The sequence below is a fragment of the Poecilia formosa genome, unplaced genomic scaffold (assembly GCF_000485575.1).
Source record: "Poecilia formosa unplaced genomic scaffold, Poecilia_formosa-5.1.2 Scaffold7, whole genome shotgun sequence".
NCBI lineage: Eukaryota > Metazoa > Chordata > Actinopteri > Cyprinodontiformes > Poeciliidae > Poecilia > Poecilia formosa.
Window position 1 is genome coordinate 3,726,071 of NW_006799946.1, and position 16,337 is coordinate 3,742,407.

The following is a 16,337-nucleotide window of genomic DNA, read 5'->3' on the forward strand; positions in this document are numbered from 1 at the left end:
ATAGATATAGATATATATATAATTATTCATTTTCTGGCCTCAAACATCCTCAAGCTTTTAATTGGACTGAAGTTCTGCGTCACTTTTACTTACATTTGGTAAGTAAAAGCATATGGATTTACATCTGGATCCTGAACAGTGAGGCAGATATCCCCTACACAGTAACTGTTTGATTCATTGCTATCAGAAATGGTGAAGTGACAGGTAAATGATGTGCGGTTTTTAACATTTCTAAAGAATAAAAATCTAAAAATCGTGAAGTGCACTTTTACTCAAATTAAATGTTGCATTTTTCTTTTTAATTCTCAAAAAATAGCCTTACTCTCATAAAAAATGTAAACTTTAAATCAAACGAGGATCTAAAACGAAAAGTTTGAGGAAAGTTTGGCCAGAAAAGTTGAAACTTGAGACAGTGAACATATTTGATACTCTCACGAAACAATATGAGAACAAGTCTTGTTCATTTTAACAGATATCAGCTTCCCAAATTATTTTAGATGCGTTAGGGGTCTGGAAAAAGTAAACTCTCGGTTCACTTTCCTGCTGAATGTGAATGAAGAGTTCGCTTTCACATTTACAGAAAGAAACATTTTCCTTCTGTAAATGGTATTGATCTCTTTGAGAGCCATTTTTGTTTTCTTTTTTTTTTTTGGTGAACCATGTGTAACTCATTTGGAGACTTTCATCATTATGTCATACTGATCGTTTTTCTATTCTGGCTTTAATCCCTCAGGCCCCCAGAGTCCCTGTGAGCGAACAGACGTCCGCATGGCGATCGTAGCTGACCATCTCGGCCTCAGCTGGACTGGTGAGTCTGAATTTATCTCGGTTTCTACCTTTGCATCCAGGAATTTGGAGTGCAAGACCGATGAATCAGCAGAACTGCGATCAGGCTTCATTACAGGAGTTTTAAAAGTGTTGCAGTTTTGCCATCTAGTGGACAGTTAGTGTAACGTCTTGATGACTCCTCACTGCAGTGGAATTTACACTGATTAGTCACAACATTATGACAACTGAGAAGGTTCTTCATTGCCACCAGACAGCTTCAGTCAGGTTTAGTAGCATACTGGAGCGCCGTGCTGAAATGGAGCTTTGTTGATATGAGGTCAAATCGGTTTACTGGATTTGGAAGACATGATTTAAATACATCATACATATACCATTCAAATTTTTATGATGTATCCTTCATAGGTGTGGGGTGATGCAGTAAGGTAGACCTAACCCTCATCATTGTGGGGTTGCGTGCAAATGGTTTCCAGAAATGTTTTAGAGGATTCAAGACAAGTTGTTGTGAAGCCTGTGTGACAATCCAGTCATTTTCCCAGGCAGTTCTGATGGTTGAACTAAAGAAATGTGGCAGATGTAGCCCAGGTGCTAGTTCTCGAAAAAGTGGCTCTTTTAAGCTAAGGTCCACACCTTACTAAATACTAATATATCAAAATCAAAATGTATCTTTATAAATTAACATAAAATGCCATTACAGTCAGAAAAAAAATATATATATATATATATATATTTTTTTTTTTTAATTAGGCATGCATGTGGAGCATTGGCATTAACATAGCAGATATATTACATAGCAGATATATTAATATTAATCTAACTTATAAATCGTGCTACTTTCACTCTGAGTGTATTTACGAGACAGATACGGCATACGTTTGCGCATTTTCCTCAAGAGCAGAAACAAGGGTGTGGCCTCTGCAGTTCAGTTTGAGTCCAAGCCTGGCATCCTGCACTGCAGTACTGCTCCACGCCTGCCTGCCCGTGTGCAGATGGGTGGGACTCTGTCACTGTGTGCACAGCTCAGTTGTAGAGGTGTTTCTGTCTGTCCAGTGTAGAAAATCTATATTTAATGCATCCTGCTGTCACAGAGCCGCAGAGAACACAATGTTTCAGATTTATAGCGTGCACCGCCTCCTTGTGCCTTGCTAGGTTAGAGTTGAGTTGTTTTTTGGCACACTTTCACGGCTCCCAGTCATTTATTTTTAATCTGACCGTTTAATTAGATTAAAATAGAGACTGTGATTTAGGTCTAAACATAGAATCATTAATTAGTTGGTGATATATGTACACATGCAGTTTAGAATTCAAATGACATCTCTTTTCGTTCTAATTAGCATCAGTAATTTAATCGACATTTGCATTGCACAGCTATTTGCCCTCCTGCAACTTCTTTTATCCTGATAAACATAAATATTGTACATTATGTAATCGATTTGGTGTTGAAATTAATGTTTTGTTTATAACCTTGAATAATCTTTCTTGGCATCTTCTGCTTTTACAGAGCTGGCCAGGGAGTTGAATTTCTCTGTGGAAGAAATCAATTTCATCAGAGTGGAAAACCCAAATTCCCTGACAGCGCAGAGCTTTATGCTTCTAAAGAAATGGGTGCACAGGGATGGTAAAAATGCCACAAGTAAGCAAAAACTGTGGTGTGGTTCGTTTTGATTTAGATTTGCTGGTTTACAAGTTTTGTCTGCCTAGTTTTCCTGCAGTCTGCAGTCTTTTGTACTAAAATTTTGATGCAACTATTAGACAGATGGCAGCCAGATAGGTTAACTTGTTTGTGCCACTTTCCCCCCCTTTTTCTACTGTGTTTGTCCTTTGAATGGTTAATCAACAATTTTTGAAGAACTGGTTATTTATTTTTCATGTATTTATTGCTAATATATTGAACCTGGCAGGTAGACCCCATCCTTTCTCCCCCTCTCCATTTCTTCTGTTTGCACTTAACTAAGCTAACTAAGAGTTTCCAGTAGCCATAACAGCTTTGCTCTGAACTGAGTCCTGAACAGTTTCCTCAGTCACAAGAGTTATCTTTATGTGGTTGGATCAGTCAAATCTATTTTCATTCCAGGTGTGAGTGAGATGAAAACCAATAATTCAAACGAAAACCACAATTTGTGGATCGAAACATGACAAGCATAACCCATCTTTCCCCCTCTCTGTTTCTTTCTCCCCTCCAGCGGATGCTTTAACTGCGGTGCTGACTAAGATCAATCGGTTGGATATTGTGACTTTGCTGGAAGGGCCCATATTTGACTACGGTAACATAACAGGCACACGCTGCTTTGCCGATGATAACGCAGTATTCCCGGATCAGTCCGATGGTAAAGTGTAGCCCACCCTAGCTGAACTATCCTCTCAGTCTATCCCTTCATTCTTCACTTCCTCTCTCAGCCAGATAGTTAGACCTAACTGTGCACACAAATACTGAAGCAATCCTGCTGGATCAAACCACAAGGGGCCAGCCTAAAACGACATAGGGCTCCAGTCGGTTATTTGAGATAGTTTTCTGTAGCTCTAAGACATCTAAGGTGTCTTATGTTATCAAGTAGGCTAGTTAGCTTTAAAAAAAATAAATAAATAAAAAAAACAGACAATATGGACAATTTTGAATGTCGAAAAATCTGTACCAGTGAAGACGGTGCATGATTTTTATTTATTTTTTTTTTGTGTGTGTGTGTGTGTGTGTTTTTTCTTATGGGAAATGCACAAAAGCATGATGAAGGAAGTGATCGCTGTCTCTGCCCCATCTGATGAATGTAATGTTTTTTATTTTTCAAAAAAGGCATACATGCACATATGAGGCGTATTTTTCAGATGAGGCAGGACGCTAGTTACGTATATGTGAATATTCGGAACTTTGATACAACATATCTACTTTTAAAGCACATCGAAAACAAGTTCTTCAGAGCAGCATGTTTGCGTTCATGCAGTATGGCGAGTCTTTTGTTTTTTTTTACTCTCTCTATCTCTGTGTTTCTGTCTTTCCTACTAAATAATGAAATGTGGCAGTAATCTCTGGTGTTGTGGAATCCACTGACCATAATTGCAAAACGTTGATAAAAAAAAAAATGGCCCCTTTGTTCCTTTTTTTTTTTTTTTTGGACTTTCCTTCACTGAATTGTATGCTTGATATCACATTTCCTTGCCTTTATTATTATGTTGCTTTTATTTTGCTCAGTGCTTTTATTCCGTCAATGATTTAAAGACAGCTATTTTTAAGCAAAAACTATGCAATGAACCTCATATCCTGTTTCTGCTTTATCAAGGTTCCTGAAGTCATCTTAACAGAAAAGATCTGTGTTTCTCTTGAGACGGTGTGATCTTTGTACAAAGATGATTTCAAGCGTTGAGGCAATTTCCAACTGATTAAGGACAATTAACTGCATGCACGTGTGTAACTCTGCTTGCAATGCGGCCTGCCCACATTTTTAAAGTTAAAAATTCACTTTTAAAAATTATTTTTAATCGGCGAAAGCTTTTCAACGCATCTAGGAGTGTCGATCTCGCTCAGTCTAAGATGGCACTCACAGATGAGTTGAAACTGCTGGGGTATTTTACTTTTTATTTATTTATTTTTTTTGTAAGTGTATAACGCTGCTTCTTTCACTGCTGCTAGCTGTATTGTACCTGCCATCTCCTGGTGTCCTCCAAGCCTCCCGTCCTCTACGCTCCGCTGTAGCTTCCTCTGCTTTGAGACCAGCAGACTCCCCTGCTGCTGCTCCTCCTCTTCCTACTCCTCTTCTTCTTGCTTCAGAGCGACTAACGTCTACAGAAACATCTCCCGGCAACACTAACCAGCTACTTCCCATGAATGAGTAACTTCTGATAAAACATAGCAGCTTCGGGATCGAACATCTGCTCCTGCTCCTATGCTCTGCGATTTTTTTAGAATAAAATCTGAATTTTAGCCATCTGTGAAACCACAACGTAATGCTGGATCGGTGCTTTGGCCAAGATAGCGACTTGCTAAGCGGAGAAGAAGAGTTGTGCCGCTGCTCGTCCTTAATTTTACCCATGCCATTAGCGATATGGCATTGTCGACAGTTAAACCGAGATTTAAATTGAAAAGGTAATTTATTTCAGAAATTCAAGTCAAAAAAGTAAAACATATTATATTGACTAGCTACACAAATTAAATTTCTTCACAGCTCAAGATTTCGATTCTGACAATATGAAATTGGATAATTCCGGGGACGATGGTGGCGACGGCGTATGAGTTGGCCCTGCAAACAGTGGTCCGCCCATCCTCGTTGTTTGTGTCCTGGTTCAAGACGCTTCACCGTCCTCGCGGTTGAGGGAAAGGTGTGATTGAAAAGAGCGGGCAAACAACATTGATACCAGAAGGTTAATTCGGCAATTTATGCAAAGAGTCCCAGCTAAATGCTAAGTGCAAGTAATGTCAATACATCAATTTTTTATTTTTTTTTTTCCAGTAGGCCCCAATTTCTCTGTCACTCTGCATACAATGAATATATTTTATGCCTGAGTTTCACTTTTTAAATCAGAACTGAGTAGATTACCTCTTCAATTATGCTTTGCTTTCTTTAGAGACACCTGCGCAGGAACAACTTCACAAAATGCCAGTGCGCTCCAGTTATTTCCATATTTAGTATGCATCGCCCCTCCGCTTTTGCGGAAAAACGCCTTTTGCATCTAAAAAGCGGTTTGCATTTTCCTCTTTGTTGCCCACCAGTTTGCTTTGACAGATCTCAACAGTAAGAAACAAAATTAACATCACTCCTGAAAGTTCGCCTTGGAGTCGAGGTGATGATGTTAAAGCCGGTCCCTTTGCGAGATGTGTTCAGCGTTGAGCTCCAGCTGCTGCTAAGACTCCTGTTGCCTGTCAGCTTATAAGGAACCCTGTGACTGCAAAAGCCCTCTTCTCTGCAGCTTAAACACCATCAGCTCCTTAATCAGTTACTTCTTCATTTCATTGTCGGTGCTTGACATGTTTATTTTCACATGCCTTTTGTCTTTCTGTCTGATTTCTGTCTTAACAGTTGTCTTGTCTTTCTCGTCTTGTGTCCTGGTGCACTTGTCACGATGTAGCTCCGAAAGTTATTAACAGTCCTACTCTCCCCCCGTATCCTCAGACCTGTCAGCCTTTCACCTCCATCTCCTCTCCTCGTTATCCCAGTAAAATCAGCCTTCTGTCTTCTCCCTCCTCTGTCTTCACCTTCCCTTCTCCCCCTGCCATGCCTCCTGTTTACCTCCTGCCTGTTGCTCCTGTTCTCCCTCATTTCTCCACCCTGCTTTACTCCCCTCCGCTCCCTCCCACTCCTCGAAGTCCTTTTAGCTGCTCCACGTTCTTCTTTCCTCCAAACTTCTCTCCTTCTGGGGTAACTCTACCCTCGGCCTCATTTTCTTCCTCCCTTCAACCGCACATACTAAGCCCAACTCGGAAAAGTTGGTCTCCGCCTTCCAACTCTCGCTCCTCTCCTACTTTTTCATCTGTCCCTGCTTCTCCTCCTGCTTTACTGTTTGTCTCCTCTCCTCCACCTCCACAGTTGTGTAACATCATGTACCAATCCTCTCCTCCTATCTTCTGCCCTCCTTCCCCTCCGCCATCTCCCCTTCCCCCTGGTATCCCCTCGTACTTCAGACGCGATCGTTCAGTTCCTGAGATTTACATTTAGGGTCCTCTCAGTTATTCTGCTATTTCCTGCCTAAATTACTTTGTTGTTATGAGAATATGGAGTTTAGCTTTCTTAAAAGAAGTTATAAATCTAACTAACTAAATGAGCCTATTATTAAGTGCTTTTACAAAAGGCTAACCTGACTTTGAAGTGCCCCCTTCAGGCCTGAGGATTCAATGCCTTGCAAAAATGTTTCACCCTTTGAGCGTTACAACCACAAACCTTACTCAGTCTTATTGGGAATTATGTGATAAGTAAACACAAAGTTGACCTTAGTTGTAAGGCGGAGAAAAAGAGAAAATATATTTTTTATTTATTTTAACAAATAACAAACTGAAAAGAGTGGTGTGCATTTGTCTGAGATGCCACGAGCCGCCTGACACTCTCCTGTTCTTCACTCCATTTACACAGAAAGTCAGTTCCACTGAAGTTTTAAATGATGTGCATCACTTTAGTTTTACAATTTTGTGTTTATCTGTCAAGCAAACTCTCAATGCAGCACACTGAAGGTCGTGGTTGTAACCAAATGTGCACAAGCTGAAGGGATGCGATTGTGTTTGCAAGGCACAGTGTGATTATAAGTTAAATACAGTTTGCTAAGTTCTGCTTTCACATTTTCTGATGTTTCTTTATATCTCTGTCTCCATTATGATTTGACAGTGCTGTGTTTGGTGTGAGGCTGGTTCAGAAGTCCCAAATACAGATTACACTCAAGCCGTTATTGAAAGAGAACATGTAAACTCAACAACGGCCGCACATTTTATCATTTTAAATGGCAGATTCAGTAAACTCATCGGGGCATTTCAATTAGGAAACTGGCTCTTTACTTTCTAAACTTTCCATAGTATGCACTACCTAGCACTTTTTTTCCCCCCCAAAAAAACACGTGTTTTGAAACATGGTGTAGTCTTCATCCCCCATACCAAAGAAAGAACAACAAATGTTTCTCTTTCGGTTTTTTTTGTTGTTTTTTTGAGCCAGCTTTTGCCTTAACATTAGCCATCTTATATTGTGTCTCTTGCAAATGAGATATTGAATCTCAATGAGACAACCTGTGTAAATAAAAGTCAAATAAAATAACATGGTCTAATATTTTCTCAACACATCCAAATGAATTTCTGAACATAATTGTCACAAAAATGGCCAGTGAGTTTAATATAGAAACCTATATTGGTTTCTATACACCAATATAGAAACCACGTCGAATGAATCCTTAAGAGTTTACAGTTTCTCCCCGCTGCCTGCTTTTGTGTAATTTGTTTTAAGTGGCTTTTGAACAGAAGCTCCTCCTATATGTTACATAAGTGTTTCTCATTTCATCACCTCCACAACTTCACCTCTCCCTTCCACCTCCCCTCCCTCTGTTCTCCCCCTCCCCCTCCCCCTCCCTCATCTATCCTCTAATCCTTTACTCCTGCCATCCATCCAGGAGACCACAGTATAGATGTGGAACTGAAAACCCCAACAGAACTCAACTACGTCCCCTGTACCCCCCTGCGCTCCGATGAATTCTTTAGTGAGGGCGAAGCTAGCGTAATGTCCCCAAGTAGGACCACACTCACCAGACCTAGTGACCTCTCCCTAGCTCAGACCACAAGCACCTCCAGCAGCGACCCGTCCACCGTGGTTCCGGCCGCTGGCTCTGAGCCTCCTATTGCGGGGCCTGAAGACACAGTTCTGACCGGAGGAGACAGAGGGACGACTGTGGAGATGCCAGAAAATGACCGGAGGGCGGGGAACCTTAAAGAAGACGGTTCTCAAAATGGAAGAGAGGAAGAAGAGGAAATGACCCAGGAGAGACTGCGGAGTCTGCTGGAGGACATACAGCTGGAGGGAGGCGTGGAGGAAGAGGAGATGACCGAAGAGAGAGTGAATGCGATCCTTGAGCAAGTTCGGCAAGCAGAAAAAAACATTTCTTCAGTTCCAGGCTGGAGGACTGAGGCGTCCGGAGCCACAGCTGGACACAGCAGCAGCAAGGACACGGAGAGCAGGTAAGATTCGATCCGTTCTACTGCTCGGCTCAAACCCGCAAATCTGCTGTTGGGTCTGAAGCCTTTCACCCGATTCAGCCCCGACAGTCCAGCCGATTCCCTGGAGCAGCCCCCGGCTCAGAACGGAGGTCACACAGAGCCGGCCAGGGAAGGGAGGGAAAAAGAAGCCAAGAAGAAAGGGGCCGAAGAGGACAGCAGGACATCGGGACCCAGCAGAGGACGGGAGGACGTAGGTGACAAGTCCCAGCACAAAGTGCAGGTGAGAAGCTTTCACCCGTCTCATGAAACTGAGATCTCATGCGTTCGACAAAGTCTTCAATACATGTTTTGGGGTTTTTTCAAAGCCACCAGAATTAGTAATGATTCCTTGATGTCTGAGATGCAGTTTTCAATTTTGTGTGACAAAGATATATACTTATTTTTTTACTATAACACATAAAATAGATTAAATGTGCCCACGGGGTTCTAGGAGTGAGGCAGTACATATCAATTCAAAAACAGGGAGGAATTATAAGATCATCCCCAGTTCAGTCAGCAACTCATTTAAACATTTTAGTCAATATTTTTTTAGGCAGGATGTTGAAAGTTTGACTTCAAGGTTCCAAACACCTTGGAACCTTGAAGTCCAAGGTACGATGGCCGTGGTGCTCAGCATGTCGTAGCGGGGAGGATCACAATCGTGCCTCCCTCAACGTGTTTTCCACGTCAGGAAGTGAAAAGCGGATCCCTTCAGAAATCAAATTGTCTGACCTGCCAATGACCTATCAGAGATGACTTATTAGTGCAAATGTAGTCAAGTGTTGAGGTAAAACATACTTTGGACACATCGGGGTTGTTAACAATGCCCCGCCGCTGGGCTGCCTTTGTCAGGAAACCATCAGAGCTGATGAGTCCGGCTCTGACGACGACGACACCGTCACTACCAGGGTGTACCGCAGACGGGTCATACTCAAGGTGTGTGAGGCCTGGTGTGCGTGTGTGTGTGTGTGTGATCAGAGTGCTGAGCTCAGCCCAAAGACAAAGTGTGTAAAGCTCAAGAGAGCCGGTGCAATCTACTGCCATGCTTCCCTTAGCATGAAAGAAGCTGTGTGTTGTAATTTCAGGGTTTGTGTGCTCCTGTTAGTCTAGACACATCGAACGCTGTAAACGGTTTTCACGAAAACCATCGGCGGAAATACAGAACTGGATAGAAATGTGTAGTGAACTACGTTTTCTTGTCTGGCCCCTGAAATTTCAATGAAAAATATCTCCGTATTTATTTTCACATAAAGCTGAGTTAGTGTTGGTGCACTGACCGCTTGTTGGCTTCAGCATCATATTTGGTTGGTTGGTTGATTGATTTGCTTTGCTTTGCTTTGTTTGGTTGTGCAAAACCAAGTCGACGGATATGGTTGTGATTGCTGGGATATATTTCCACTAGAGATTAATGAGGTGCTGGTCTTTTCACACCTTCCCATTTTTGTAATTTTTATATAGTTTTTATGTATGAAATGAGGCCATCTACAGAGAGACATCCTGTACCTGCATACTGGTGTTTTTTTTAAGTCATTTCTACAATCTATTACAGGTTTTCAGTGAGAAAATGTGGCTAAATGACAAAAGATCGGACAATAGTTTTCAGTCTGTTAACAGTGGAGTTATTGGATTGTTACTTGTTGCAGAATTTCATCTAATTATCTCAATGCATTGAGTTTATGCATGTCCCATTTTGTTTTTTGTTTTTTGCATGACAGCAGGTTTAAATGAATCTGTTTGCAGCTTAAAGGTTTTTTTTCTTCTTCTTCTTCTTTTTGATCCAAACCCTTCGAATCTGTTTGAATATAACAATGGAGGATTCCTGCTTGTTGCTTCTGAAAGTGGCACTTTAACTCTTAAAAAAAAAGCCTGCAGCTTTGCTCTTCCTTTCCCATCCCACCCATTTGTCTTTTGTTTTTTTTCCACTCATCCTTTCTTCCTCCAACTTCCATCACAGGGAGAGGAGGCCAGAAACATTCCTGGACAGTCCGTTACTGAGGAGCAGTTTATAGATGATGATGGGAATCTGGTCACCAGAAAAGTAACCATCTTCCTGCCTTGCTGCGGCTTACCTGCAAACATCTTCCATTCTGTTATTTTTCCCACCCTCCTCTTCCTGACCTGCTTCTGCCCCCTACAGGTTATCAGAAAGGTGGTTCGTCGGGGTTTCAACTCACAGGAAAGGCTGGAATGTGAAGGCCAGGCTATTCCAGGGGAAGGAACTTCGGGTGTTGATGAAGGCGAGGCAGATGATGCTGCTGCTGCTGCTGCATCAGCAGAGGCTGCAGCATCTACAGTAGGAAACAAGGGTGGGAGGGGCAAAAAAAGAGGGAAGCGCTCCCGACACGGCCACAAGGAGGAGGCCCAGAGAGAGAAAACACAGGTTGGCGTTAAAACCAACCGCTGCACCTGGACCGACTTGCACTTGCATGGCACTGAAATGAGATAAAACCTTGAAACAAACAACGACAACAAAATAACACCTGCATTTGCAGGTGTAGTTTGTGTTTGGTGTGTAGAAGTGTGGTTCTAGTGGTTTTTGGATTTCTAATCCACAAGACAACTGCAGAAATATCCAATCCTGAATATTAATGGTTAGAAAATATTAATAAGACCAAATTAAACAAGTACTTAATGGTAACAAGCCAACTTCATAATCGCTCAATGTTTGATGAAGCCAATCAACAAGTTTAGCGATGTTTGTCACAAATACCCACTTTTTCTCTGACTTCAGTGAATATACACTTGAGAGTAGAGCTTCCATGGCATTAGTGAATTTGATTGGAATATAAATACTTCCAGCACTCTGAAATCCCTGTATCGAGATTCGGGTGCGGGCATCTACTGCAGTAAAACTAAGTTCAACTGGCTGAACAGCCTATTGCTATGAAAAAGATTTGAAAGAACAACAGCAATTGCTTTTTAAACTGACTTTCAGAACATCAGTGAGTGCAGTTGTAATTTTGCTTTAATGATACATTTCGAAACCATATACCTTTAAAAACCCCATCAGTCTTACGGCATGAGTGAACACACGTAAGGTGACGCTTTACGCCTGAACATCGTCTCGGTGTATTAAATAAGTCACGAGTGAAACTCTGCAGTGTGCTAAAGTTGAGCCGTTTCCATTCTTGATTTTTGTGACATGTTTTGAAGTAAATTGTGATCTCTGATGCTTAGCAGCGATGCGACCTGTTAGTGTCGATGCCTGTGTGAAAAACAGAGTTGATCGCAGTTTGCAGTGGTTTTGAATTGTTTTCAGGTTCTAAATAACAAATATTGGGTGTTTCATTAAATACAGAATGTTTTTTTTATATATATATATATATATATTTTTTTTAACCATATGGAATTTGCTTGTACATTGATAGAAACTTTTCTTTCTCTCCCTGAGCTAATTTTTCTTCCAGCATGCCGCCTGCTGTAGTGACCAGACTTGTGTGCGCTTTTAATAACGCCTGGAGAACAGTCTTTGCCTGAACAAATTAATAACTTATAATTTTTTCTGTTTTTTTTTTTCTTTTGCTGCTTTTTCTGCCCAGCCTGGAGATGGTTCCAGCAAGAAGCACGAAAAAAACAGTCAGTCGTAACGGCCAAGCTCTAAAAATAACCAGGTAAGACTATCCTTTTCTGGGTCCTGAACTTTGTGCTTTTGTTCTTTTAATAAGTGAGTGTTAAATTGAAACAGTGCACCTGAGCACAATCTTGTTAAATCTGAACTTGGAAAAAACATTTTAAAGTTTTTTTGTGTGAAAATCCTTGAATAATTGTGCTTACAGCAAAATCCGGTTCTTTGCAAAAGTATTTATACAACATAAACCTTTACAGGCTGTGTCAGGTTACAGCCACAAACTTTCATGGACCTCGTTGAGATTTTTTGTTTCGTTCATAAATATGAGGTAATCGAAAAATTCTACATCATTTTTAAAATTAGCATTTAGGGCCCTGAGCCTGTACTTTGTGAAACCATTTTTTGTTTTTTTTTTGTTTTTTTTACCTGTGTCTAAATTTTTCCTAAATAGATCATGTCCAGTTAGATTGACTGGAGAGTACATGTCAATGTTCAAGTCTTTCTACAAATTCCTAATTGGACTTAGGTCCAGACTTTGCACTTTTCTAACACTTTAATATACTTTAATCTTAATCGTTCCTTCGTAGTTCCGGCTTTATGCTGGACTGATGCGACTTCTGAAGGAAATTTGGTTGCACATGAGTAAAAAGGACGACGGCAAATGTGAAAAAGAAAAAAAAAAACTCAAATTTTGCTCCTATATTTTCCTTCACCTTCAAAATTCAAAGTTTACGCTTGTAAAATCACCAAATGTATGTAAAAAGCTCACAGGTTATGAATATTTTTTTGGAAAACACTTGTTTCACCTGAGAAAATAAAACTAACATTTCTGAATAACCTTTTTTACATTTTTGCTTCAAAGTGTAAATCGTTGCCTTCTACCCTCCAGGTTTTTAAGTCACTCACGGCGATGCCACTCTTGGAAAAAACAGCTGAACCGGAGTCCACAGTGAAGAAGATCTGGACGGGACGTGTCAAGTCAGCTAAAGTGTTTTAGAAGCATTCACCTACAGCGCATGGTTTACAGCAAGACGACGTTACTTTTCCTTGATTTCGCATGAGCATGTCACCGAACTCACTCGCTGTCGGAAAACAGAAAAAAGAAAGAAAAACAAAACAAACCGGAGGGGACAGGCATGGACGTGAGCGGAAAACTTCAGCTCATCAGCAGCGAATGAACTGCATCTGCAGCCAAATAAAAATAAAAAAAAGACCTGCTGACAGAACAGACTCCACTCTGACACTCGCCTTTTTGTTTTCTTTTTTTTTTTTTTTTCCCCTCCTGAATCTGAAACAGCAGCACTGGAGTATACCACGTGGTTCCTTTTTTTTCTTTTTTTTTTTTTTTAAATAAAATCTAACAGCAAAGGGGGGCGATTTTGTTGTATATAACTGGCACTGTATAAAACCAACAACAAAAAAAGTAAATAAATAGTAGCTTCACAGATTGTTTATGCACTGATTTGAGCTGATGAGGCTTTGCAGAGTCTGTGCACTTGACTGTGTGACTTGATTTGCTCTTCCTGAATAATGGAAAAAAAAGGAGCAAAAAAAAAAAGCTGTATGACAACGATGAACGAATGCAGGAAAAAAAAAAAAAAGCTTAATTTTACACATTGGATGTCCAAAAACAGCTACTCTGCTGTGGAACGTTCTCCAGAGAAATTATATTTTGCTGCATGTTGTGTCACTTTATTTTTAATGTTTTTTTTTTTTTTTTTTCCTTTCTTCTACTTTTAAAGCACTGTAATACAATTAGTGAGGTTTTGACAGAACTTCTTTATCTGTTTAGGCTCATAATAACACAAAGGTTTACCATCCGTGGCAGTCTTTGATTTAGTAATCACACTCCATATTTAAGTTGTCGGACAGTAAATCTTCGCTCTTTTGATCTAACAAAAAGGACGAGCGGTTTTGTCAGATGTAACCTGCAGGCTGGAATATTAGCTCTAATCTGCTGCCAGCCCTGAGTGCGTGTGTACGCGCGTGTGTGTGCGTGTGTATCATAAATCTTTACTCCCAACATGCATACTATGGCTTTTCTGTCTACTGGTGTTTTTAAAAAGGGGGACTGTTTTTATGTTAGGTTTTTACAACTTTCATCTTATTTAACTGTTATTTACATGATCTGATTTTTTAGCGTCAATCACCAAAACCGTAACTGGTACCAACAGCTGGAATCACACAAATCACACCCGTGACTTCACATTGGTGAAAATGTTAAGTCTCTTTTACTGTAAATCTACTTTTCCTGTGTTTCTGTTTCTTTTTCATACGAATCTACCCCACGCATTCACTGAAAATAAATCTGGTACCCACATGTATGACGAACAAACATAGCCAATCCTGGATGATTAATTATTTAAGCAAAAATAAAAAAAAATAAACTGTGTTTTAACCTAAAAACACCGTGTGTCACTGTGTTTCTTCTGCATCGAACGTAATATAAAACATATATATTGCCTTTTTTTAAGTTGCATTATTCTTAGATGGAATGATGTCACAACCTCATTAAACATACTTTTTAAGACGGGAAACCAGTGAGATTTGACAAAACAGTGTGGTTAAAGAACAGGCTGTACTATTGCAGTGGAAGCCAATAGCAACAGACTGGAATAGATCACAGATTCATATCAGAGACTGTGGGAGAGAGCCTGTGTATGCAAACTAAACTCTCCACAACAAAAGGTTCTGGTCCAGCAGGGATGTGTGGACTCAAGACTCTTTTTTTTTTATTTTTTTTTTTTTTTATAGTTGATAAATTTTCTGACAAGCTTTTTTGGGTCACGTCTAATGCAGATCCAAAATAGCTCGGCTTAAAAACGACAAAGTCAAACCCGTGTCTAGGCTGCCTCCAGCCTGCTCGGCAAAAACAAACTTTGTTTTTCTCACTGGCGTTTACCAAGAACTGCACGATCATTTCCCCACACCGCTCAGTTTACATGTGGACAAAAACGTCGCAGAATATTAAACAGAATGATGTTTGCGCTTTTAGCAGGGAAAGCCAGTTGGAGCAGGTATGATTGTATAAATCCAGAAACTGGTCTGCATGCCCAAAGTCTTTATTAAGGTGGATCTTGTCCAATAGCAACAAAATCTGGACAAAATTGAGGCATTACCTTGACTTTTAGTGTATATGCATCGTTTTCCTTGCATCCACCGTGGAGGCGGTGGATGATGCTAAATGATTTCCTCATTAATTGGTTGAAGGTATCTAGGACAACCTAAGAAGATTTATTCCTGTTCTGCACATCTAGAAACTGAAACTGTTGCCAATTTTCTTTTTAAACTGGTAGAAGCAGCTGTGCATTTTGATTGTAGGGTTTTCCAAACATCGCCTTTCGATTCATTTACAGGCTATTCGAACTCATGAATATGCTCTAAAGTAAACCATTCCATTGTAGCTCTGATTGTATGTTTAGGGTTGGTCTCATACTATTAGGTGAACTTCCACCCAAGTCTTTTGCAGTATCTAACTGGTTTTCTCCTGGTATTGTTCTGTGTTTCGCTCCATCCATCTTTGCTTCAACTCTGACCAGTTTCCCTGGTCCTACTGAAGAAAAGGATCTAAACAGCCCTGATGCTGCCACCTTTTCTAAGGTGAACAGCCATTGTTCAAGGTGTACAAATTTATGCAGCACTTTTTGGGTTTTGTTTGTAATAAAACATTGAAAACCATCTATCATTTTTCTTCCACTGTACTGTTTTGCACATCGTTTTGCACAGGTTTTTGTTTCATCCCTTTAAAAACCTAATAAAACACTCCGGCGTTTGACAAACAAAAACCACAATCCCTAAATGTCTGTTTTTCATCTGGGTCTCTTAACTAAGAGCCTTTTTGATCATCTTAGGGTAAATTATACCTGAAATACAAACATCCTAATGCAAGTAAGATCTTGAAGATTTTAAGCTCTTCACAATTTTGTTTTCATAGTGAAAACTGCATTTTAGGTCAAAAACTGTGTCATAAGTCGTTTGACACAGAAGGCTGTCCCAATTTGAAGTTCACAAACACAACTATTGAATTTTCAGCTTGCACCACAGCCTGCATGTGTACAAACCGGTGTTGAGACAGAAGCGTGACGTGTGGTTCCACGTCATCACTGCTACTCGGTTCTGAAGACTCTGGTGCTTAGTTATCGATTTACTCTCCTAGAAACGTTTTTCTGTCTTTATAGGTTTTTCAGAAGGTAAACTAGAACGCAGTGTTTTCTGGCGGTGGGCTGTTCAGCTGTGTCAGCATTTGTACGTCCTCCAGCGTGATATGATTTTGTTCCCTGAAACACATTAGTCTGCAAAAACAGAAAACAACTGGAGTTATTCATTGTACTT

General features: G+C 40.3%; 1 protein-coding gene and 1 long non-coding RNA gene across 11 annotated transcripts in view; one reads left to right on the top strand and one right to left on the bottom strand.

Moving 5' to 3' along the window:
* The window catches only part of LOC103151791 (ankyrin-3-like), a 105,891-nt gene extending 92,353 nt beyond the window's left edge, over window positions 1–13,538 (top strand). For 7 of the 10 annotated variants that reach the window (XM_016681842.1, XM_016681802.1, XM_016681813.1 and 4 more), the window contains 9 exons: window positions 734–808; window positions 2,288–2,419; window positions 2,970–3,113; window positions 7,858–8,419; window positions 8,498–8,678; window positions 9,290–9,373; window positions 10,392–10,817; window positions 11,977–12,048; window positions 12,895–13,538. In XM_016681842.1, the coding sequence (XP_016537328.1) occupies window positions 734–808; window positions 2,288–2,419; window positions 2,970–3,113; window positions 7,858–8,419; window positions 8,498–8,678; window positions 9,290–9,373; window positions 10,392–10,817; window positions 11,977–12,024 (1,652 nt within the window). In that variant the 3' untranslated portion in view covers window positions 12,025–12,048; window positions 12,895–13,538. The remainder of the gene's footprint in view (window positions 1–733; window positions 809–2,287; window positions 2,420–2,969; window positions 3,114–7,857; window positions 8,420–8,497; window positions 8,679–9,289; window positions 9,374–10,391; window positions 10,818–11,976; window positions 12,049–12,894) is intronic. The other 3 variants (XM_016681831.1, XM_016681829.1, XM_016681838.1) reach the window with 3 other exon arrangements.
* Window positions 340–758, bottom strand: LOC107838682 (uncharacterized). The gene is made up of 2 exons (XR_001664768.1): window positions 669–758; window positions 340–616 (listed from the first exon to the last, which is right to left on the bottom strand). It is a non-coding gene; the product is annotated as an uncharacterized LOC107838682 (long non-coding RNA).
* Window positions 13,539–16,337: the final 2,799 nt, after the last annotated feature.